The sequence below is a fragment of the Dipodomys ordii genome, unplaced genomic scaffold (assembly GCF_000151885.1).
Source record: "Dipodomys ordii isolate 6190 unplaced genomic scaffold, Dord_2.0 Scaffold65, whole genome shotgun sequence".
NCBI classification, from domain to species: domain Eukaryota; kingdom Metazoa; phylum Chordata; class Mammalia; order Rodentia; family Heteromyidae; genus Dipodomys; species Dipodomys ordii.
Genome location: NW_012267281.1, coordinates 4601736 through 4627070, shown reverse-complemented (window position 1 = coordinate 4627070; position 25335 = coordinate 4601736). Strand labels below are relative to the sequence as shown.

General features: G+C 39.2%; 1 protein-coding gene across 2 annotated transcripts in view; it reads left to right on the top strand.

The window, feature by feature from the left end:
• The window catches only part of Itgbl1 (integrin, beta-like 1 (with EGF-like repeat domains)), a 170042-nt gene extending 145726 nt beyond the window's left edge, over positions 1 to 24316 (top strand). For both annotated transcript variants that reach the window (XM_013022988.1, XM_013022987.1), the window contains 4 exons: positions 3185 to 3301; positions 15093 to 15239; positions 23327 to 23440; positions 24225 to 24316. In XM_013022988.1, coding sequence (XP_012878442.1) covers positions 3185 to 3301; positions 15093 to 15239; positions 23327 to 23440; positions 24225 to 24316 — 470 coding nt within the window. The remainder of the gene's footprint in view (positions 1 to 3184; positions 3302 to 15092; positions 15240 to 23326; positions 23441 to 24224) is intronic.
• Positions 24317 to 25335: the final 1019 nt, after the last annotated feature.

Genomic DNA, 25335 nt, shown 5'->3' with positions numbered 1-25335 from the left:
TCTAACATCAATTTATCTGAACTTTTCTGCTTGACTCAGACATACACTGGTTATTGCAAATAAGGGAAACAATGGGAACTGTTTCTTTGGACCTGGCTTGCTTTACTTAATATAATTTTTTCCAAGTCTTTCCATTTCCTAACAAATGGGACAATGTCATTCTTTCTGATGGAGGCATAGAATTCCATTGTGTGTCTATACCACATTTTCTTGATCCATTCATCTACTGAGGGGCATCTGGGTTGGTTCCATATCTTAGCTATGGTAAATAATGCTGCAATAAACATAGTTGTGCTGGTAGCTTTAGTGTGGTCTTGTTTGTAAACATTTGGGTAAATGCCCAAAAGTGGGATTGCTGGGTCATAGGGGAGCTCTATGTGGAGTCTTTTCAGTAACCTCCATATTACTTTCCAAAGTGGTTGAACAAGTTTACACTCCCACCAACAATGAAGTAAGGTTCCTTTCTGTCCACATCTCCTCCAGCATCTGTTGTTATTAGAGTTCTTGATTGTAGCCATTCTAACTGGGGTGAGGTGGTATCTCAATGTTGTTTTGATTTGCATTTCTTTTTTTATGGCTAGAGAGGTTGAGCATTTCTTCATGTGTCTATTGGCCATCCTTCTTTCCTCTTCAGAGAAGGTTCTCTCTTTAAGTCTTTAGCCCACTTATTTATTGGATAGTTGTTTCTTTGAGGATTTGTTGTTGGGGGATTTAATTTTTTGAGTTCCAGCTATATTTTAGATATGAGACCCTTGTCTGTTGTATGGCTAGTGAAGATCTTCTCCCAATCCGTGGGCTTTCTATCTTGCTAGCTATGTCCTTTGCCATGCAGAAGCTCTACAATTTTATGCAATCCACTTGACCAAGCTTTCTTTGATTTGTTGTGTTTCTGGGTCAGGAGACTTAGGGTTTCTCCTATTGCATCCTATAATGTTTTCAGACTGTCTGCTTTGACTCTGAGGTCTTTGATCAATTTGAAGTTGATTCTGGTGCAGGGTGATATATAAGGATCTAGCTTTAGTTTTCTACAAATAGTTAACCAATTTTGCCAGCACCATTTACTGAAGAGGCTTTCTTTCTTCCATTCCATTTTTTTAGCTCCCTTATCAAAGATTAGTTGGTTATAGTCTGTAGGTTCATTTCTGGGTTTTCAATTCTATTCCATTGGTCCTGAGGTCTGTTCTTGTGCCAGTACCAAGCTGTTCAAACTCTACTTCCTCTCTTTTCTTTAGAGCATAGTTTCTCCTGTGTTACTTGACTCTTCTCATTTGTCAAAATTGTGGATGCTTCTCACCCACCATCTTAGATCCTTCTGCCGACATAATGCTTTGAAGTATATATTAATTATACATAATGGCTCAACTAAAGCACGGTTCACCATATTGTGCACACTTATCAATGTTTGGTGGTGAGAACACAAATTCAATACATGGTTATTGATTATAGGTGTCTTGTTGTATAGGACTGCTTTCGAACTCACAACTTTGTCTAGTTGGAAATTTGTACCTTGTGGCAGATACCTGTTTACTCCTGACCATACCTCCCCCAGGGAAGTTTATTTATTGCAAGTTTCAGAAAGCAAATTCATTAACTAAGATAAAAAGAATTTGATGGTTAGTGGAGGCCTAGAATACCATGCACCATCAGTGCCTGTAACAACAGCCTGTGAACACCAAGAATGGCTGAGCACCTGTCCCTGCTACTGAAGGCTCCAGCTGTGCTGTGGACACGTGATACCATTCCATGGCTCACTCTGTGGCACCATAGAGCCTTCCCCAAGGTGTTCCACTGTGTCCCCATTCTGTCCAACCAGGGGAAGGCAGGAGGAATACTACTGGAGGAGAGTTCCTGCCATCTGTTGATTGTAGAACTATCTCCAAATATAAAGGATGAATTGTTAACTGTCAACCAGAAAAACCTTGTCTAATGTCGTTACTTTCAAAGGGATGCTGGTCCCACCACTGCTGCCAGAAAGATGATGAATCACTGCCTAAGATGATCTTTAATTATGGCTCTGAAATTATATGATTCTAAATACTAGTCTTTCTCTCCTCTGTAAGCCACTCCAAATTTCTTTAACAAAATACAAGAAAATGAATGACTAACAGCTTTGGGGTGTCATCCTTTGAAGCACCTTAGCATCATTTCAGTGGGTGTATAATTTCGACGGTCAGGCTAATGATGGAGAATAACAGATGTCTTGGGGAACTTTTGCACAGCTGAATTTCTGGCAAACCAGGGTGATTTCTGAGACAAAAGGAATTTTCTTTCTCATAAAGCCTTGTGATACTAAATTATGAGTGTAAGATTCAGTGTGACTTAATGTTGATGTGCACAGTTTAATGAGAATGGTTGGGTTGTCAGTTTAGTTCCTTACTAACTGGTTTACAGTTATTTGGCCTTAGTATGTCTCAGTTTCCTGTTTTGTAAAATAATGGTAATAAGATTGGACAATGTGTGCTATCATAAAACCAAAATGATATCAGCAAGGGAATTATAATGCTTGTCTTATAGTTATAATCTAAGAAGTAGCGACAAAATCATTATAATCTTACCAGTTAAGATATACTCTAACTATGAACTAATCTGGCATCTTACTTCCCTCCAAAAATGGTTTTTAAACTTTAAGTTAAAAATTATAAAATGTTCGGGTCATGTGTCATACATCTTGTTATAATACTTGATGTTAAATTGAGTTCCATACATTACAAAATGACAACAAATAATCTTTAAAGTAGTAATCTCTAAAGAATGGTTTCTTTTATGTGAAGATTAGTTCCAAATAAGAAGATTTCTTTTAAATAACCACATTACATTCCGTCAGGTCAAAATACATAAAGCCGTTCAATTATTTTAAATGGTACCATCAAACTAAATTGAATATGAAACAGGCAGAGTGTTTTGTGTCCACAGGAGAGTCAAGCAAAAGTAGAACAGCAAATATGAGTGATGTCTGAGCCAGCCATCCTCCCTCTAGCTCCTCACCAGCTGAGCATTTGGACTTGACCTTCAATGTATGGTAGGAAGGTGAAAGCTCGACCTTCAGTGTGCGGTAAAGAGGTCAGAAAAATCATCGGCTGAACTGTGCAAGAGATCTGAGTTTCATGCTATACCTGCTTTCTAGAAGATCTCTCTGAGACTATACCCTTGCCTTACCAGTATGTTTTCTCTTGATACTTCTCAGGCAAATGTGAATGTGGCAAATGCACTTGCTACCCCCCTGGAGACAGCAGAGTCTACGGGAAGACCTGCGAATGTGACGACCGGCGCTGTGAAGACCTGGAGGGCGTGGTGTGTGCAGGTGGTAACTGGTCCCCAGCCCCGTGCATCCACCCGCGGGAAACCCGCTTCACCTTCTCCCCTTATTTCTCTTTTCCTTTTAAACTGCTGCGAAAAGGAAAAACAACAAAGCCTAGCCTATCATTAGCCTAAAAGCAATGGACAATTAGTCGAGTTGTTCTTGAATTCTTGATTTAGAGGTGTTTGAAAGTACACCATGTGCTTTTAGCTAAAAGAGATCATTGTGTGCTTTTAATAAAAGAGAGCCCAGTGTCTGAACTAAGTGGTAAGTACTATGAGACTTTCGGCTCTACTACAAGTTAACATTTTCTTTTCTTCCTTTACTCATAAACACTGATGGAGGAAGGGAGTAACACACACAAACGCGGGAAAGGAGCAGTAATATTACATTTTAAGCTGAACTGCAAAATCAAGATGATGGTTCTCCAACCCTTACTAAAAACTCATAAACCATCTAGAGAGGGAGCAAAGGTAGACAGCATTATAGAAGCAAAACTGAGAGTGTCAGAAGTGGAGTCAGACCTGACATCATGCAGAGGAAGAAATGCAGACTCGGGACTGAACTCAGGGCCTCATGTTTGGGAGGCAGGTTCTCAACCCTTGGAGTCAAATCCTTAGCCTTTTTACTAACTTTTCAGATAGGGTTTTGGACCATGGTCTTTGTACCTATGTTTCATGAATATCTGGGATTGCAGATGCATGCCAACCTGCCTGATTTGCTGATTGAAGTGAGTTCTCAGTAACTTTTGCCTAGGCTAGCCTGGTACTGTGATCTTCCTCCTATTTGTCTCCTGAATAGCTGTAATAGACACATGCTTCTCTTCCTAGAAGCCTGTTTCAATTTGAAACCCTTCTATTGTAGAAAGTAGTCCAAAGGGACTTCTGGGATTTCAGTAAAATTGGAACAAATTGGATATGAAACCACGTGAAGACTCTATCTGTCCGAGAAAATACTTTAAGTGCATTGGACTTTATATTATCATTAAAATCCAAAGCATACATCTTATTTATGGACATCTTGAAATTAATGAATCTCTACAAACTCCCTGATATCTCTATCTAGCACCTGTCATCAATCAGCTACCTTTGTACCTGCCTACTTACCAACCTATCTACTTGTCTACCTACCTAGTATATATCTCAATAGCCTATCCTTTCTACAACCTATTGCAATACACTTGCAGTTTGAATAAGCATACTTTCTTATTTTCTTTTCCTTTGATTCATAGAGAAGTGTTTTGTCAGTAATTGTTGTGCCTGGCGAGTCTCATGCTGCCATCAAAAAGCAGCCCTGGGCTTCTGTGCTCTCTTTCTTTTACAAATGGTAATGTGGATGAGGATAGAATTACTATCCCACAATTAAAAATGCAGGCCCATGACTTGACCTTCAAGGTTTAATTCACAGATGATTTTCACCACGGTGACCTCAAATCTTTTATATTATGTAAATATTATTTCTTTAGGTCAGGTCCTTCATTCACTTTGTATTAGTTACTGGAAATATCAAAATAGATTATAGTTATTTTTACTTGTTAAGGCACATGTTGTATATAAATTCATTTAATTCTCACAAATCTATATATACGTACATATATATAAACACACATTATATAATGTATATTATATAATATACATTATATATAATATGATGCATTTTATATACTTTATATAATATACATTATATAATACAATAATATAATAATGCAACATATAATAATAATATATACTTTACATTATATAATATACATTTATATATGTCCTCTCAACACGGAACACATATCTCTGCTCCTTATCTTAGTCCTTCTCTCTCTAACCTGCCATGTTAATGTCGCATAAATTTCCTTTTACAATGTCTTCAGAGACTTGGTTGAGAAGAATGAGTTTGTTGAGACCTGTTACACCTTCATACCCATTAAATTATAAACTCTCCTCCCATAGACCTCTTAAGGAGGAAATCAAAACTGCAAAGTAAATTGTTCAACATGCATGCTATATCCATCATTATGGAAACAGCACAATGAAATTCTCCATTGGTATTAATGCATTCTACTTCAAAATAAAAATTAAATAAATGAAAACAGCCTGTCTCTCTGATAGGTAAGACCAGATGCTGAGTGGCTCAGTGAATCATCTTACATCTTTGACCTTTTTCTCAGTGATGTGTGTTGAGCATCTACACGGAGCTGCATGTGTCTTTGGAAGAACAGACATTTATGAGCCAAACTAGCAAAAGCCAGTGCATAATTGGAGCAGCCGTTGATGGATTTACAGCAGGCAGAATGCAGGTGTTATGGGTTGACTCCAGATGAAAGGTGCACATGCTCTACCGACATGGAAGGCAGTAGCGTTGGTGTCACCGAGACTTTATGAAAAGTGGACAGCACAATGGCAATGTCATTTGCCCTGCTATGAGAGATGACAGCCTTGCCATGCACTGGTGACTCACACCTGCAATCCTAGGTACTTGGGAGGCTGAGATATCAGGATCACAATTCAAAGCCAACCTGGACATAAACATCCATGAGACACATATCCAATTAACCAGCAAAAAGCAGAAGTAGAGATGTGGCTCAGGTGGTAGAGAGCTGACCATGTGCAGAAAAAGGCCAAGCAAGGATGTGTGGCCCTGAGTTCATAACCTAGTATCAGCACACAAAAATAAATTGCCAATCTTGTTAAAGTCCCAGCTCTGATCCCCAGAAAAAAAATCAGAATTTCAAATATTACCAGAAAACCTCACTCATCTTAATGTTACTCTAGGAATGAGAAATTTCAACTACACAAGACTGACTTATGAGTGAACTATAAATGACACATTGGAATGTGTTCACTTCCATAAATCCCATAAGGACCCACAGAGTTACCCCTTGTGGAGGTCCCTGAAAGCTCTGCTTCATGAATCAGCAGCAGACTGGCCCAAGTCAGAGAGGAGGCTTGTGTGAAGACACAAGCGTAACATCTGTGCCGTCAGTGCATCTTATTATCTCCATGCATCCAGGCTGTCATTTGTGGAGAATCTAAACCTCAGTTACACAGGCTCTCATGCTCGCAATCTGCTAGAAGCTTTCCTATGGAGAAGAATGTCTGAGGTTTGACGCTCTCCTGTTGGCTAGATGTGATTCGATCCCTCATCTTTTTAAGGAGATGTGTGTCGTGTCAAATAATTTCCCTTCACTAGCAAATTCTTAGTTGTATTTAAGAATAGTCTGGTTTACAGAAATGTGTAACTGAATGATCTGAGTTTGGGATAGTCCAGAATCAAGAGTGAATTCTAGGCTTCTGCTCTGAGCAGGCGGATGTCATATTGATGTAATCGATGTTGATCTTTGAGTGTGTGCATGTGTGTGTGTGTGTGTGTGTGTGTGTGTGTGTGTGTGTGTGTGTGTGTGTGTGCTGATATGGGGCTTGAACTCAGACCATGGTTATGTTCTTTAGCTTTTCACTCAAAGCTCACATTCTATGACTTGAACCGTATTTCCATCCGCTTATGAGTTATCATCGGTTAATTGAAAGTAAGAGTCTTATAGACTTTCCTACTCAGACTGACTTTGAACCACCTGCTAAGATCTCAGCCTCTTGAATAGCTAAGATTACAGGCGTGCGTCATCAGCATCCCCCTCAACTACTACTACTTTTAGGGGGAAATATGTTTTTTTTTCATAGAGGACAACAAAGAATGGTAAAATTTGGATTTTTGTGATCTGTGATTTTCCTTTTCCTTGGATGCCTAATTTTCACTTCTGAAAAGGTCTGCCATCCTTCCATTGCTTTCAAAGCTGTATCCAGGAAGAAGCCTTGGTGAGGTTATTTAATACTTCCTCCATAGTGACATCATCATACTGCAGTGTGTCTTCATGTTGTACTCTAAGTATGCATGCCTCTTTTCTTCAAGTCTAGCACAATTCCCATGGATATAATGAATCTCTATCCCAGCTCCATCCCTCTTCCCTCCCATCCCCACTTCCTCCCCTTCTTAGGTTATTGTGTCTTTAAGCTCGGAATAAAAGACCTTCTTTTAAATATGTTATAAATGAAGGGAATCGCCAACAAGTTAAGGAGAAAGATAAATCAGAAGATATTCCAGTTTCATATCAGAGAGCTCTTCAAGTTGGAATTGTATTTCCCTTGGACTTTGAATGCTTATCTCTGGATATGTGGGAATTAGATGTGAGGAACATTTTAGACCCAGGAAGGCTGAGAAAAAAAGCAGAGGTGAAAAAAAATATTTGTGATATTGAAGCAGCATATTTCACTCTCTCTTGCATCTGCAATTTTCTCAGTTCTCTTTGAACCTGACCTTGAGAAGGTTATATTTACTCTTTATTTGGGATATAAGGTGTTTTATCTCCATTTATTATAGTTTGTTCATAGTTTGTTAGATACCACAGAACTTTACAAAAATTTAATACTTCCTTTTTGATATTCAAAAACTAAAATGTTGAGAACAAGATACAAAGCACCTAGAAACAAATCAACAAACAATACCTGATGATATTTTGTATTTTTGTCTGTCAATTGGAGGGGTGGAGCTCTTTGAATCCGGGTTTATGAATAATCTTGGGGTACCTGATTATATGTCTGGGGAAGGTCCATATGTGCTGACACACTCAAGTGCATTAATGGGATATGTGCATGCATGTTTCTGCCCTTTCTTACATAAGTATGGGGGTTTGAACTCAAGGACTTGTGCTAGTGCTGGTATTTTTTTTTTTACTCAGAACTGGTTCTCTATCATTTGAGGAATGCCTTCACTTCTGGCAGTTGACCACGTTTTATTGGTTAATCGTAGACAATAGTCTCTTGGATTTGTCTGCCTATCCTAGTTTCCAACCTCGATCCTCACCTCTCAGCCTCATGTCTCAGTTGCTAGGATTACAGACATGAGCCACCAGTGCCCAGATTTACCATTTTTCATATTAGATATGAGTTGAAGTAATCACTTTTCCGTTGAAATAAATGAGGAAATGAAATACTGTGAAGAAAAATGTGAGTATTTAGATATAGCAGGGTTTGAACTCTTTTTTTTCCTCTAAACACTAGTTTATTTAAAGTACAAAGAATTCCATAGAAAATATTTCTTTTTGGGGCTGGGAAGATGGCTCAGTGTTAGAGCACTTGCCTTGCATGCATGAGGCCATGGGTTCGATTCCTCAGCACCACATAAGCAGAAAAAAAAAGCCAGAAGTGGTGCTATGGCTCAAATGGTAGAGTGCTAGCCTTGAACTGAAGATCTGAGGAACAGTGCCCAGGACCAGAGTTCAGGCCCCACGACTGGACCAAAAAAAGAAAAAAGAAAAGAAAGTATTTCTTTTTTTCAGGTTTTTTTTAGTGCTATTGGACCTTACTTTTTAATTTTATTTTTATTTTTCCATTGTTATTGCAGAGTTGATATACAAAGAGGTTACAGTTACACAAATCAGGTAATTCACAATGAGGGAAACCATGCAGTCAATATTTCTTCCACTCTGGCTTGCTTCACTTAATATAATTTTTCCCAAGTCTTTCCATTTCTTACAAATGGTATGATATTCTTTCTGGTGGATGAGTAAAATTCCATTTTACACTCACATATACACACACTATATTGTGTGTGTGTCACATTTTCTATTTTCATTCATCCCCTTGAATTCTTATTTGATTTCACACTAGAATAGAATCTTGGTGGGCTCTTTGGGTTTTCTGTCTTTGCCTATTCATATGTACAACAGGGGTAAGAACTCCCACCTTTTGGCTTTATGGTAAGAATTAGACAAAAGGAATGAAATATTCCTGACCCTATGTACCAAGTGGACATTCCATCTAGTAGCCTAAAGGAAAGAAGAGGGTCTGTATGACCATCTCTGCCTTGGAAAGAATCATGCATTTGCTTCAGGTATGGGACCATGAAAAGAGTTTCAGAAGGAAGTTGGACCTCTAGTTGGGCTTCTAGTTTCTCCAAAGCAATTGGCTGCACCTCCATCATTGTCAGCCAATGACAAACAAATCTTACTCAGATGAAAATGTGAAACAAAAGAATGCCATCCTTCTCATTGGCTTCAGAGAACAAACTTGAGAACTACCATATTTGGTTATTTTCTCAGCTTACTACCAAGTACTGAGCCATAGTTGCTGTGGCTTAGCTAGAAAAATGAACTGGAACTCTGCAAATCCAGTGTGTGTCCAGAGAGCAAAAGATGGTCCCTGACTCTGAAGCAGGGACTAAGCATTTTAGAAAACAAACAAGTAAAATCAAAAGCAGCCATAAACTTTCCCCAATCAACAGACACAGAAGAATCAAGAGCCAGCATTATTTATCCACCTAACAATAAAACTAAAAATGATTGAGGCAATCCTTGTAGGTCAGGATAAATTAGCAATTGTACCTGAGGGTGAATGTAACTAATTTCATAATTTAAAGCAGTTCAGTTTTGATTACACCAAAATTACAACCTCAAAAAAGCCATGAAAATGACTTGTAAAAAAAATCAGGGTGAAGTAAGAGCATTCTTCACTTAATTAGCTTGTTTGTGACTCATATTCAATCATCTTAGATTGTATCTAGTGTGTATGGTCCTCTCTAAACATTTTAAAAGATAAATCTGCAAGTATCTTACAGATAGTATATAGTTCTTATCTAATATGTCACTATGGAATAATGCTTTGTCTAGAGTGACAATTCTAAGATTTACCCATTTGCACTGATGCATGGAATTTTAGAATCCATAAAGAAAATATATTAATATGCTGGCTCATGTTGGTTTAATTATTTTAGCATAATACAAGTTTAATCAGACACTTCCCTTCTGCATATATTTATCTAGGGTGAGAAAAAGAAATAGGCTTCTTATTACTTCTCTTCTTTTCCTTGTGTTCCTGGAATAGCTACCCATGGGTCCAATTTAGAAACAAGGAGGGATAATGAAGAGCCACTCTTTAATTACACAATCAGTTCACATTTCTTTAGGGAGTTCTCTACTTCTTCAATGCAATTGGAGAGATCCATGCAGACTGAATAGGATGAGTTCAGGGGCTCCTTGGCATGACTAGATTTTTTTTGGGGGGGTCTGGTCATGAGGCCTGAACTCTGAGCCTGGGCACTGTCCCTCAGCTTGTCAGCTCAAGGCTAGCACTCTACCACTTGAGCCACAGCGCCACTTCCAGCTTTTTTCTTTTTGCTTATGTGGTGCTGAAGAATCAAAGCCAGAGCCTCATGCTTGCAAGGCAAGTGCTCTAACACTGAGCCACCTTCCCAGCTCCATGAGTGGATTTTTTACAGGAGGAAAAGGAAGACCTCTGGTTCAGGCCAGAAGAGACAGGGAGAGAAATTGTCTCCGAGTTGCATCTTCCAGTCATAAGACTCAACTAGATTTGTAAGTACATTAGATGGGACTATGTGTGGTTGAAGGTGACGGTACCCCAAGTCTGCAGGTGTCACTCTGGCAAGATGGCCACTTTTGACTCATCTGTAACCCTAACTCCCATGTCTTCACTTCAGCTCTGTCCTTCTCTGAAAATAGGGCTTGCATTACCATGCTTGTAGGCAACCTGTGATGTGCTCATCTTCTAGGGAGAAGGAAATGGAAGGGAAAAATAAAGAAAGAAAAGGAGACATGCTAGCTGAGTTCATGCCATCCCTTTGGTGAACACTTGTTTCCTGGAAACCTCCCCAGGAGAGTTTTCTCTTATTTCTCATTTTCTAGCACCTCCAGGTAAATAAAAAAGCCAGAGTAATCAAGAACTTTTCACATGGCCACATTATCAACTAGTCCATAAAAAATGTGCTTCTCTTAATATTAAGATAGAAGAAGGATAAAAGGAACACAATATGTAGTGTGTGATCTAAGATCCATCCTCAGTGTTTCAAAGGAAAGTGCCTTGGAACCAACAAATGTCATTGGAAAAGTCTTCATCTAGAATTGCACCACCAGTAAAACTTTCAAAGACACAAGATTGTCAGGTATCTACTTGCTTCCTTGCTTCCTTTCTTTCTTCCTTTCTTCCTTCCTTCCTTCCCTCCCTCCCTCCTTCCTTCCTTTCTTTCTTCCTTCCTTCCTTCCTTCCTTCCTTTCTTTCTTTCTTTTTTTCTTTCTTTCTTTCTTCTTTTCTTCCTTTCTTTCATTTTTTTTTGGTATCTGCTTTATTTTACCACAACAACCATTGGCCACAGGGGACAATTGAGATGTAATATGTGATTAATGAAGAATGGAAAATGGAGCATTAAATTTTAATTTAAGAAATCTAAATCAGTGCCTGTGGCCAGTGACTCTTGTATGGATATTGGACAATGAGGGAACAGAGCCACATTGATAGATGCTTGGCACATCGGAAGAAAAGGCAATGAGAAAACAAAACCAAACAAAAAACCTATAACACTCTTGTCGGTCCAGATGCTAGAAGTTTCTCTGGACAAGAATGATCTATGATAATCCATTCTACAGTAATTTCACTGCTGACACTGCTAGAGTAGCAGAGTTGTTCTCCATGAGATAATTCTCAAAGCTAGTTTACTATCCCTTAGTTCTTCCACTCTATAAGCTTAAGTGACAACACACTCAGAAAATCTAGCTTAAACCACTTTTGTGTTCTTTTTTTTTTTAATCTCAAATTTTCGGAGCATTCCACTCACTAGGCCTGTTGTATGGGACATTCTCCATTTGCTGTCTTGTTTTGTTCTTTTCTTGCTGGATTTTAGTAGTTGTCTATTATTCCTGTACCTTAGTCCTTTTTTTCCAAGTCTTATTTCTCCATGAGTTGGCTTACTCGCTTCTAACCTCTAAATGTCACTTAATCTTTCAAATGCCAACATTTTAGGCCCTGATCTGCCTCTGAGCTTCAGGTATGAGTCAGCTTCTTCCTTGAATTTACAACTCAGTTTCTTAAGATCTCTAATATACAGGAGGTTCAGATAGGCACCAATTACTACTTTCAATCTCTTACTCCTGAAATTTCCATATTTTATAAGTTGCATGGTTATTTTGGTTATTTTTCTGCCAGAAAATCAGCTGTTTCCTTTCTTCCCATACCATATCCAGTCCAACAGCCTGTTTCTTAGGCATAGGTTCTAGGACCACAATAGGTCTCTATGCATTTCTCTGCATTGCTGCTGCCACCTCCCTACCCACAGCTCCACATAAATTAAAGAATGAAAGAGAGAAGACAAGGAAGGAAGAAAGGAAGGAAAGAAAGAAGGAAGGAAGGAAGAAAGGAAGGAAGGAAGAGAGGAAGGGAGGGAGGAAGGAAGGAAGGGAGGAAGGGAGGGAGGGAAGAAGGAAAGAATGAAGAGAGGGTGGAAGGGAGGGAGGGAAAGGGGAAAGGGAAAGAAGGGAAGAACAAAGGCAAGAGTAGAGAGAGAGGGAGTGGGAATAAATGAGGGAAAGAGGGAGGCAGGAAGAAAGGGGAAAAGAGAGAAGAAGGGAGGGAGAAACATAAGGCAGGAGAAGAAGAATGGGAGGGAGGGAGAGTGAAGGAATGAAGGGAAAGAAAGGAGGGAGAAAATTCAAAGGAAAGGCCATGCCTTCCACTTGTGACTATTGGTAAAAATCTTGGTGTAGTTATTCACTGACCTTTAAAATTAAAGCAAACTTAAATGTCTAGTATGGGAAAAGCATTCCTAAATGAGTAAAGGCATGGGTTCAGAAAAGCATGTGAAATGTACAGGAATTGTTGGATTAGTTCGGTGAAAGGAAGAAGAGAAAGCCTATGATTAGAAAAATACCTTCAGGTTCTAAATTTTATTTTAACGTAAAATACATTAAGGAGTTATTCAGAACTAGAGGCCAGGGTGTGATGTACGTAAAGGTTTGCTGTAGGGAATGAGAAAGAATGCTGGGACATAGTGGCGAGGTGTCTCAAAGGTGGATGGTGCTGATACAAAGCAGACACTTGGAGGTGGTCTCAATGAAACTTGACAACTAGTGAGGAATGTGGAGGATATTCAAACGTTATTGAAAACATTTTGTTCTGCTAGACTGGAAGCAGAATTGTCCCATCCAAGGAAATGGGAATAAAGAAGACTGACTTCCGTGTTGGCTGTTGGAAAGGAAATTATGCATGGAGATCTGGAAGAATGAGTTAGGAAGTTAATAGACCACAGAGTAGGAGACCATAGGAGTGTAGGAAGTGGAGGTTCAGCCATGTGATCACTGTGATTATCACACATCTTATAATCTGATGAACTTTTCAATCCATTTGGAGAGGGAAATAAAGGTGATTCAAAATAGAGGATAGAGCATAGCTCTGTTTATCATGTCAGAAGAACAGAGACATAGAGACAAGGGAGAATTGTCAAAGGACAAGAAGAGTCCGGCAATCAGGGCAGACTTTGAATGGGGAAAGAAACAGCCCATGAATGTTGAGTGCATCCCTTTAATAGACAACACTACCGGAGAAAATTAGCATTTATGAAAAGTCTGCCAGACTTCTTATTTTCTAAATTGATCACTAGAGGAAATGTGACAGAATGGAAAATGTGTGGACATTCAAATATGAGGAAAGAGTCAAGATTGATCTAGTGTTGTTCAACTATGTGATTTTAAGTATAATTTCTATTCCTCAGGCTCATTTCCTGACTGAAGGATGGGAATAATAAATAGATGCTAAGACTTGGGGTGATACTGAGTTTTATATATTGCCACATGTGGGTAAGAAGAAGCTATTGGAAATAATTCTGTAAAGAGAATTCTCTTTTGAATAACCCATTGGCTTTCCAGTAACTTCCAGATGGTCATGTACTTTAGAAAACCATGGCCTGGCTTCACGGGTGGCTGTGTTAAATTAATTATAACAATGAACTGAAAACAAGCGTTCGTTATTAATCTTTTCTGGTGAAGAAATGAGTGCCAGGGAGCAGATGGATTCAAATTTGCTGTTGAAGGTTCGGCTAGAGCAAATAGTCAAATGCTAATGATGTCAGTAGCTTGAGAGAAACTGGCCAGTCTCAGTGGTGATCGCGTATGTCTCAGAGAGACGAACTAGACCCACTGCGCACCTCATGTTTGAGTTCACAGCCCCTAGAACATAGCCATTTGCTATGTTCATAATAGACACTTAGGAAATCCTTTCCAGGCAAATAAGTGAGTCAGACAGACCTGACACATGTCATGGAAAGGAATAAGACATGGATGGAAATAAAGAATTAAACTGGCAAATTATGCAAGCCCGTGGAGTGTAGGTGGCAAACACCTAGAGGGGTGCATGTGTGCAGGTACAACTCACAAATGCTGTGTTGCAGAGAAACCAAAAGATTGGAATGGATATGAGCAAAAAATAAGAAAATAATCCCAATGTGATTCTAAACCTAGTATTGTGTTGAACTCCTTTTCCTTAATAGAGACACATTACTACTTGTACTTCTATTTGTTAGCAGCTGGAGAGAGGCACAGAAGTAAAGCAATAGCAAGGGTCTTTTGTTTTTTTATTACGAAGCCATAGGAGAGCAATGAATAACTGTGGCAAGCAATGGTTACGTGAGTGGACTTACAAATTGGGTTTCCGTATTTTTGGTGTGCAAAATGAAGATAGCACTGAGACTCCATACTGATAAGGATATAAATGAGGAAGTATTCCATTTCAAAAACATGGATGTTGTAATTCCATTTGAAATTATTTTAAGATTTCTGCCTCTCAAGTCCATCTCGTGCTGCATTCCAATTCATCACATTAAGCTTGGTCTCGAATGACTTTTTTTTTCTTTCAAACAGTGACAATGCCAAATGCACAATGCATGACAGGAGAGAGCGTGCTGTTGAAAACTCTAACTCCAATGGTTATCTACCCAGCTCATCCTCTCCTCCCCCTCCCTGTGCCTTTCACAGGCCATGGCACGTGCTCCTGTGGTCGTTGTGTTTGTGAGCGAGGGTGGTTCGGAGCACACTGCCAACATCCGAGGAAATGTAACATGACAGAAGAGCAAAGCAGGAGCCTGTGTGAATCGGCAGATGGCATATTGTGCTCTGGGAAGGGTGAGTATGTCTGCCTGAATCTGGACTGTACTTCTGTTCTGACACATAGCTTGTAAGACGTCAAACAGCAACCATCCTGCCCATTAACCAGAAGAAGGTTAGCATCTAAGATAATGAAACACTGGAGAGAAACACATGAAAAAGAAGATCAGGCCAGGTGCTGGTGGCTCACACCTGTCATCCTAGCTACTCAGGAGGCTGAGATCTGAGGATCACGGTTCAAAGCCAGCCTGGGCAGGAAAGTCTGTGAGTTTCTTATTTCCAATAAACTACCAGAAAACCAGAAGTGGCACTGTGACTCAAGCATTAGAGCACTAGCTTTGAGCTGAAGAGCTGAGGGACAGTGCTCAGGCCCAGAGTTCAAGACAAAAAAAGAAGAAGAAGAAGAAGATCATTGGTCACTGCGGACAAAGTTGTGGCTCAAAGATAAAATGGATCATTTTAATGACCAGTAGGATGGAATAGACAAAAACCAGGAGAAAAGGCAAAGGATAGTCTCTGAGTTTAGCTCAGACATAGCACAGACCAGATAGGATATTATTCTTGAATTTCTGACATGTGTCTGTAGAAGAAGTGAGAGGATTTCATGTAAAAATCATAGGGGAAAAGCTAAACCTTTTCATGAAAAAGGAAATGAGTATATGAGTCTCCTAATTCTGATATGATTTTCTTTGCCTTAAAAACTACCAATTGTGGCCAGGCACCAGTAGCTCACACCTGTAATCTTAGCCAGTCGGGAAGCTAAGATGTTAAGATTGAAGTTTAAGCCAGCTCCAGTCAATGAAACTCCTATCTTGAATTAAGTACTAAAAAACCACAAGTGGAGTTGTGGCTCAAGCTCAGGGACAGTGCCCAAGTCCTGAGTTCAAGCCCCAGGATCAGCACAAAACGAAATTATGAATTGTTCTAAGCAAACATGTATAACCTAGTGTAAGTAAATAGACAATAATAAAACAAAAGAGAAAAATACCAGCAAAGAATAGTTATGACCTTCAAGTTGATTGGCTAGAAGCCAGCCACCCAATCAGAGATTTACCACAGAAATAGATATGATGAAAAAGTAGACCATCCCTTGCACACACTACCATTCTTACACACAAACCATACACACACACACACACACATGCACACACACACACACACACACACACACACACCACAGCAGTCTTTTTCTGATAAAGACTCAAATAGGTTAAATTTTAGACACCTTACTTTTGGACAATGTTTGCTTTTGAATAATATTCCACTAGGGTTCAACTCAGGGCTGGATACTCTCTCTTGGCTTTTGTGCTCAAGGCTGGCACTCTACTAGCTGAGCCATACCTTCACATCTAGTGTTTTATTGTTTTTTATTATTATTATTGTGAAAATACTGTACAGAAGGGTTACAATTACATGGGCAAGATAATGAGTACATTTCTTATCAAGCATTGTTGCCTCCTCCTTTGTTTTCCCCTTCCCATCCCTTCCCATCTCCCACTTCCCTCCTCTCCTCACCCTCCCACCCCCCCACCCCTTGGCCAACATTGTGAAGTTCATTTTTCAACATAAGGACTTGTACATCCCATTGTTGCAATGGGTCCACGTGTATCCCTATTTAAATGATTTGTTTTTGCCCTTCCTCTCCAAAAATTATACCAACATCAAATACAATGAGAGCAGGGGTTATACTGGGGGAGGGAGGGGACACATACAAAGCAACAAAGAAATCATCTTATAAATATGTTAGAAACAATCGCATGAAAGAAAAAAACATTTGAATACTTATCTTGGGGTTTATTTCACCTAACAACAACTTATCTGACCTTTTCTGCTTGTCTCAGAAATATACTAGTTATTGCAGATAAGGGAAACCATGGGCCCTATGTTTCTTTGGGCCTGGCTTACTTAAGTGAAGTTTTTTTTTGTTTTTTGTCGGTCGTGGGGCTTGAACTCTGGGCCTGGGCACTGTCCCTGCGCTCTTCAGCTCAAGGTGAGCACTCTACCATTTGAGCCACAGCACCACTTCTGGTTTTCGAGTGGTTTATTGGAGATAAGAATCTCATGGACTTTCCTGCCCGGGCTGGCTTTGAGCTGAGATCCTCAGATCTCAGCCTCCTGAGTAGCTAGGATTACAGGCGTGAGCCACCGGCACCCAGCTTCACATCTAGTGTTTTGTTGATTAATTGGAGGTAGTTTGTCTGTCCAGACTGGCTTTGAACTGTGATCCTCAGATCTCAGCCTTCTGTGTGCTAGGATGACAGGTGTGAGCCACTGGTACCTGGCTTTGAATATTACTCTTTTTTTGCTGGTTCTTGAGCTTGAACTCAGGGCCTGGCTCTGTCCCTGAGCCTAGCTATGCTCAAGGCTAGCACTCTACCACTTGAGCCACAGCCTCACTTCTGGCCTTTTCTGTTTATGTGTTACTGAGGAATTGAACCCAGGGCTTCAGGCATGTGAGGCAAGCACTCTACCACTCAGCCACATTCCCAGCCCTGAACAATATTCTTGAAAGAACTTCAAGAATCATGGCACTTACCACTCATCGAAAGTATCATAATCCTCCTTGCCTTATGATTAGGACAACATGAAGCCTAGTGACTCTCCCACAAGTTGGAGAGTTGACTTTTGTGCAATTGGAAGTTTGGAGTAGCCTGGGTCTCCCTTAGCTTCGCAGTTTCGTGCAAAGGAAGGTTCTTCCCTAACTACTGTCTTACTATATACACACACTTTCAGATGTAGCACTAGTTGAGCATGTCATTCCTTTGTAAAGAGGATACTGTGGAGCAAAAATGTCATAGAGATGCCAAGTAGTGCTCTCTAGAAGTCCAGAGATGCCATCATGGCCCATGAAGCTCTCTGAGAGCAGGATGCACCATGGGTATTCTATACCCAGATTGCAGCTCCTACCAAACAAAGCCTGTGCTTGAAGTGACTGCAGAGCTGGGAGCAGATGGAAGGTCTGGCCAGCTGTGGTGCCTGCAGGAAGCCTAAGCAAAAGAGCTCATTTTAATAGACAGCCATGTCCTTGAATTCCAGGAATTCTATTACAGACTTCTGTTTATAGTACTCTCTGGGCTAGGAGACCAGACCTCCATCCAAATGTCATTTCAGAGGCAAATGGCCCTCACATAAGGTTAAAGCAAGAACTTTGTTCCCTCGGTTCAGTCTCCTATTAAATTGTATGCAGTCCGAAGCCAACCAGACCTTCCTATGATCCAACCATTGTGTACCTGGATGGACTTGCTTTGGAGCTCGATGAAGAAATGTAGGAAAAAAGATTTATCACTTGATACTGTTTTGCTTGGTTTTCATTCACAGAGTAATCATTGGAATAAGCTTTCCATTGAAAAGCCAACAAATGAGGATCTCTTCAGACTGAAGTCTTAATGTGCTCCTTTATATCTGCTTATTTTGAAAAGTGTATGTACATACATATGTATATGTATGTATATATACATATATGCATAAACATATGCACACATACACATATACACACATACATGTGTGTATATCTCTCTCTCTATAATCACACAAACCCAGATCAATAATGTAAAAGTTTTTCCTTTATAAGGAATAACCATTCTTATCTAATGCCTTAGAGTTTGAGAAAACATTCTCAAGTTTTTGCATGGTAAGTGTAAAGAACAAGAAAAAAATTAAAAACTGACCTACATCAAGCGTGACTCCAAACCAAACCAAAAATTCTGTCTCGTGAATGTCTTTCCAAGTTGCCTGCTTTGGGTGATAGACATCAATGGAAATCAATGATAATGGGTTGAAAGCATATTTTACTAAATGTGTATCACTCAAGTGAAGTGCTTTGGAGTCTTTAGATGATAAAAACAACTGTAAAGGCTGCCCAAAGCCGCACTTTTCCTGAGCTCTTCAGCAATGGGCAGAGCTGTCTCAGGACTGCTTTCTGGTGACATCATTGCTGGGCGACACTGAGTTTACAGTCTTTGGGAGGCAGAAAGGATCATGGGATGTAGTGGCTATTCCTGTTGTCCTTGGGGAATACGATCTCATACTTTGCATAAAAGACACAAGAAGAGCAACTCATGCAATCCACAAGGCATTTCAATGTGATGGCTGAAAATTGTAAGCTGTGTAATTTATCTGATTGGGGCCTAGCATTTCTGCTACATCTCATGGACTTGTCTTTCTCAAATCTGTAGCTAAAATGCCTGCATCCTGATGGTCATGGAAGACTCCCTTTGACAATAGAGCAGGGGTGAGCCCAGGCTTGTGATGGCTGTGGTGGGACATTCAGATTCTCCCTCTCCCAACCACCCACCCCCCAGCAAAAAAAAAAAAGTCTGAACCGTGCACTTGCCACGAGCTGTGAATAAAGCTGTTCCCTCAGGAGACGATGAAGAAAAAGCATTTTATTTCTTTACAAATTTATAGCCAAGACAATAAATCACTCCATAGAAAAATTTAAAACAAGATACATTGTTGTGACCTTCGTAACAGATGGAGTCGTTAGTACAATAGTGAAAACTGCCTGCTGGGATGTCAGATTGCAGCATTTTGTCAGGCTTGATGAATGAAAAAGGAAGTCCAACCAATGCGAATCATGGAATGGCGCCTTGCCCTTAGGCTCCAATTGTTAGAAATAACTTAGAGAGATATATATGTTTGATGGCCAAATCTCCCAAAGGGTTTACCTATCATATACTAAAATACAGGATATTCATAGCCTTGTTTGCTATTTTGGCAGATTTATTTATTTGGATTCAAGATGACAACATATGTTTTTAACCTTAATATCTTGAGCCCAGTCTCTCATGTTCTTAAGGATGCTGTGTGTGTCAATGGTTACAATTACATGCCATTCAATGTCCCTTTAAACTCTCACAATGACATTCATTGGGTCCTAAATCATCCAGTAAATTCAAACCATACCACATCATCCACGTATCTCTTTTTGCCAGCTCCCTGTCCTATATCCCCTAAGAAAGGGGATAGATAAAATTTATGTTTTGAAACATGGGCCCAACGTTCTGCTTACCCCATCCAATATAGTTGCCTATCAAATCTGCAACAGCTAATAACTCACTTTGAAAGTATGTGAACTTTTTTTTTTAAGTCTGTGAGAGTCATCACAGGGAGATAGCTAGACAGTAGATTGAATCAGAAGAAAATCTTAAAATAACTGTTTTTTATTGCCTCTGTGGTCCTAGGCAATTCCCTTACCCATTCTATTCTTCCAATCTTATATCTAAAAGTAGAAATGTCTATTTCTTTCCCCTTCTAGTGTTCTAAGGATGTTCCAAAGACACATGAAAAAATGTGGCTGATTTCCCCAGGAATGAAAGCCAGCTAAAAGCACAGAGGGAGGTAGAATATTCTTAAGGATTTCTACATTGAGAAAAGCAGGATTAGTGGTGGTGTTGTGAATTTACCACCTTAGAACTCCTGCCAAGATGAGCCAACTGCTTCCCCTATGCTGGTCCGGAGTTGGTAATTCCCAGATAACTGAGTTGAACAATGTGGGCAGTCAGGCAGCCTACGTCTACCAGACAAAATCTTCTCAAGTATTTCCCACTTCAGAGGACAGTCCACTCCTGTTAGCAGTTATTGATGGTAACATCCAGAGCACTCTATGAGAAAAGTGCTGTAGTAGGTCCTAATAGCTATTCACATTGTATTGTTATTACATGCTATGCTACTCCTAGTTATACAAGCAGCAGAAGAATTTCCTATCACTAAAATGCATTGAGCTAATCCATTAACAAACAGGGGAAAACACCAAGGCAGGGAAATGCTGACCAAAAGAAGCTACAATTTCATGGTACATACAAACCAGTCTTTTTCTAAGTGTTTCATGACTAGTAGATCTTGGCATTAGAATTTACCTGTCACATGCGCTATCTGTCTAAACCATATTAACTTGTGTTTAGCTTACCAGTTTTAGCAAAATGCTTAGCTCAGTATTCTAGAGTAGTGAGTAGAATAGTTCCAGGAGCAGGAAATAAGTATACGATGAAATGTGAGGCCCTTTCATGACTTGTGACACACACGGGCATTTACAATCATTTACTTAAGTTGTAGAAATAAATTTGCAGCAGAAGGGAGATTTAGAAACAGCTAAAAATAGTCAAAGCCTTTAAATAATTAGTCTTTCTCCACTCACGGAAATAAAATATTGAACTATGGTGCCTTTTAAAGAATTTCTCTAATAGTCAATGGAATGTCCCATCACTAACCATTGTTAAATAAGCATCCCTAGAAATTCCAAAGAAAGGCTTTAAAGTGAGAATAAATACTATTCTAAAATAAGGAAACGTGGCATTGGGATGAGTCAAAACGGTCACCATCTCTTCCATCCTGACCTGCGCAGACCAGTTACCAAGGTCCTGAGCAGAGTCTAGATTGTCAATCATTCCTGGGACATGCAAGATGGCTGAACATTGTCAATGAGTTTGCAAACTAATACAGAGCCTTGGGAAAAGAAGTCAAGACTAAATGAAATTAAGTTATAATTAAGCAAGACATTTTTTTTAAAAAGGAACTGTAAACATAGTTCTCACCATGTGACTAATTCTGACTTCTCTCTTCTTTTGAGATGTCTGACAAGGAATGGTCCAAGTTCAACTCGGCCATTGGGGATTCTTTTACCTAAACTGTATCTATCGATTTCCATGATAGGAATACTACATAGTATTTCATGTTTGGGATACATGAACTTTTCAACTTGGATTCTTTCAAAGATAACTATAATGCCATTTCCCTAGTTTCTAGGTTTCCTGATTTCCATTTCCCCAAATTGTCAATTATCCTCCGATCACAGAGATTGAGTAGAAGCACTCATGATTGCTTCCCACTCACCCACAATACATTTGCACTTACCGAGTTTGGATTTTATTAACTGTGACAATACTTTTACTGTTTCACATTTTCTCAGGGTGATTTTTGAATCAGAAAAAAAAATAGCGCTATCTATAGCCATCTTTTAGTAAAAGGAAAGTTGCATTCAAAAAGAATAATCAATGCCCCCCTCCGAAAAAAAAAATGCAAGGAGAAATTCTTTTGAATTTGAAAGTTGTCTCTCTTCCTACAGTGGAAAGAAATAGTTTTTCAACATGAAGATATTTTAGCCTGTCATAAAAAAATTTGAGAAAACTCTCTTCTCTTTTGGACCTTATATAGCTCCTATTTTAATTTATTTTAAATATACTACTAGTAAAAGTCTCAGTAACCAAAAAATATTTATTTTTTCATAATCAGAGCAGTTTTCTAGTTAGGTACAAGGAAAGGAAGAACAGTAAAGTAGTGGGAAAGGAGATTAAATTTATTTGGGGTGGATTTGTGCTATCCTTGATTGTGGCAGAAACCCTGAAGATGAAGTCTCAAAGTGATAGTATGCATATTTTATCACTTTAGTTAGCCACTCCATATGTATATGTATGTGTCCAAGTACATACGTGACAAAGGAAACAAGAATTTGAAGGCACGGAGTGGGCTTGGCATAGAAGAGGCATGGGGGAAAGGTGACCAAAGGGGAGACAGTGATCAAAATGGATTGTACGTGTAAGTTGACACCTTGATTTGGAATCCCTTTACACAACTATTTAAAGGTAATAAAAGTAAATTGATTTAAAAGAAACCCATGAAAACAAACATCTAAATGATGAGCTTAATAATTGAGTAGTTATTTTAATTGTAAAATGCACTCTCATGTAATAGAATTTACTATTGGCCTAATTCAAAGAACTGACACTTTAATATATGACTCAGTTTAGAATAAATGAAGAAAACAACAACAATAACAACAAAACACCTATTTTTGACCACCTTTCTGGGAGACCAGCTCTAAGAAGCAGCCACTTTCTGTTCTCATTGACATTTCAATGAGACTGGGCCAGGGAACATTTGCTCAAGGCTAATTGCCACTGTCTAGATTCATAATGAAGTCTTTCCTGGTTGACCTTTATGAATTACAGTAAGTAAAGCTCCCCTCTGAGAAAGCAGCCATTCAATAAACTTTTACCTTTGGAAGACAGGTTATGAGAAGCCTATTGTCAGTATGTCTGCACTGTTCTATGCTAGATGGAAACCTTCAGTTAGCTAACAGCAGTGAGTAATGCGCTTTGTGATTTCAGGTTCTTGTCACTGTGGAAAGTGCATTTGTTCTGCAGAAGAATGGTACATTTCAGGGGAATTCTGTGACTGCGATGACAGAGATTGCGACAAACACGATGGTCTCATTTGCACAGGTGCGGTGTTCAGCTACTCTAATTGTTCCATGCCACAGATTACTGTAGGGCCAAATGACACTCCACAAATGCTATTTTAAGTGCTTAGACAAGACAGCTTCCGTACAATCAAGCTAGGAGTGTCAATATGAAGTAACTATAAAAACAGAGTAGGCATCTGTGAATAAGCACTCCCATGATCCCTAGGCACTGAATACAAGAGAATGAAGCAGAATAAATGATTTTTAGGAAAATTCCACAAGGTAGCTCACTCTATGAAATCACACAATGTCAGTCATACTGATAACAGAGGTCTCTTGACTGCCATCCTATTTCAAGTGCAGTGGAGAGGACAAATGCTTATTTTTAGCAGGACTCGGGTGCCTTTATTGTTGTGCTGGTTGTTTTCAGGAGGTAGAGTGGTAGGAGCAATGCATAAACCAGCTGATCTGTGTCATAGTCTGTATACTATCATTTATTAGTCTTAATAATTGGGTATACATAATTTTTGCTTAAAGTGTAGGGAAAGTAAAGACATATAAATTTCTTCTTTATGGAAAATAAAAGTGTGACATGGTCACAAAGCTGAGTAATACAGAATACTAACTATTTGATTGACAAATCTTGGCATCAAATGGATGTTATTGGTGGCTTGAGTTCGCTCAGATGCTTAACAAAATGTGATGTTATTGCACAGTAAGGAAATTGACAGAGGATGAATAGAATGGTTTTCTTATGGGTAGTTATGGTTTATAATAGCCTATTTGAATTGTGCATTTTGATCGTTGTGTGTATTTTGTTGCAGGGAATGGAATATGTAGCTGTGGAAACTGTGAATGCTGGGATGGATGGAATGGAAATGCATGTGAAATCTGGCTTGGCACAGAATATCCTTAAAGACTTCTACGGAAGAGGATTGGATTCTTATTTTCCAGGCCATTTTAGGACATAGAAGTACAGAAGAAACCATGTATACTCAACACTAGGACAAATTTGACAGGCTATTGTATGTTTTTGCTATTTCTGACCACCTGAATGAAATCTGGGTATCTATTAGAAACATGTCCAGCCAACTCTGTGGTAAATAACACAAGAATAATTTCTCCCCCCATAATTAATATTAGTAGCTCTCAAGGAAGGCAACATTGCCATCCAGAAGAAATTTGTCAATGGCTACAGGCAATTTTGATTGTGTGTGTGTGTGTGTGTGTGTGTGTGTGTGTGTGTGTGTAGGGGGACAATACTATGAGTACCTACTGGGTAGAACCCATGGATGCTGCTAGATGCCCCTCAGTGCACAGAGTGCCCCTGAGAGCCAACATTTTTCTCTGATTCCAGCTGATGGTACCAGACTTGGAAATCCACATTCTATCACTAGAAAAAAATATTAGAATCTAGAGAAAAGATATATTCTCCCATATGATTTCAGGATTTCATATCACCAGCATTTCTATTTAGGGACAATGAACACACACACACACACACACACACACACACACACACACACACATACAAGAGGTATGATGTTGGTGATGTTGCATTAGACAGATCACCAGACCATGAGTGCTTCAGAAAGGAAAAGACTGGTTGTATTTGTCTGATTTTTGTGTTAAACTCACAAAAGAAGAGCCCCTTAAGATAAATGAAGAAATTAGGAAAATATACAATTTACCATCTTTTAATAAATAAATTGTTTATACTCTGTGTCTCTGTATTTACCTACTTACAACTAAAAAAAATAAATCAATATGTTAGGAATATCCACTTTAGGTTTCTAGAGATAGGAGTTCTTCTATTATTATATTTTTTGTAGGTTGTAGGGTCTGAACTCTGTGTCCCTCAGCTTTTCAGCTCATGGCTAACACTCTACCACTTGAGCCACAGTGCCCCTTCCTGCTTTATCTGCTTATATTGTG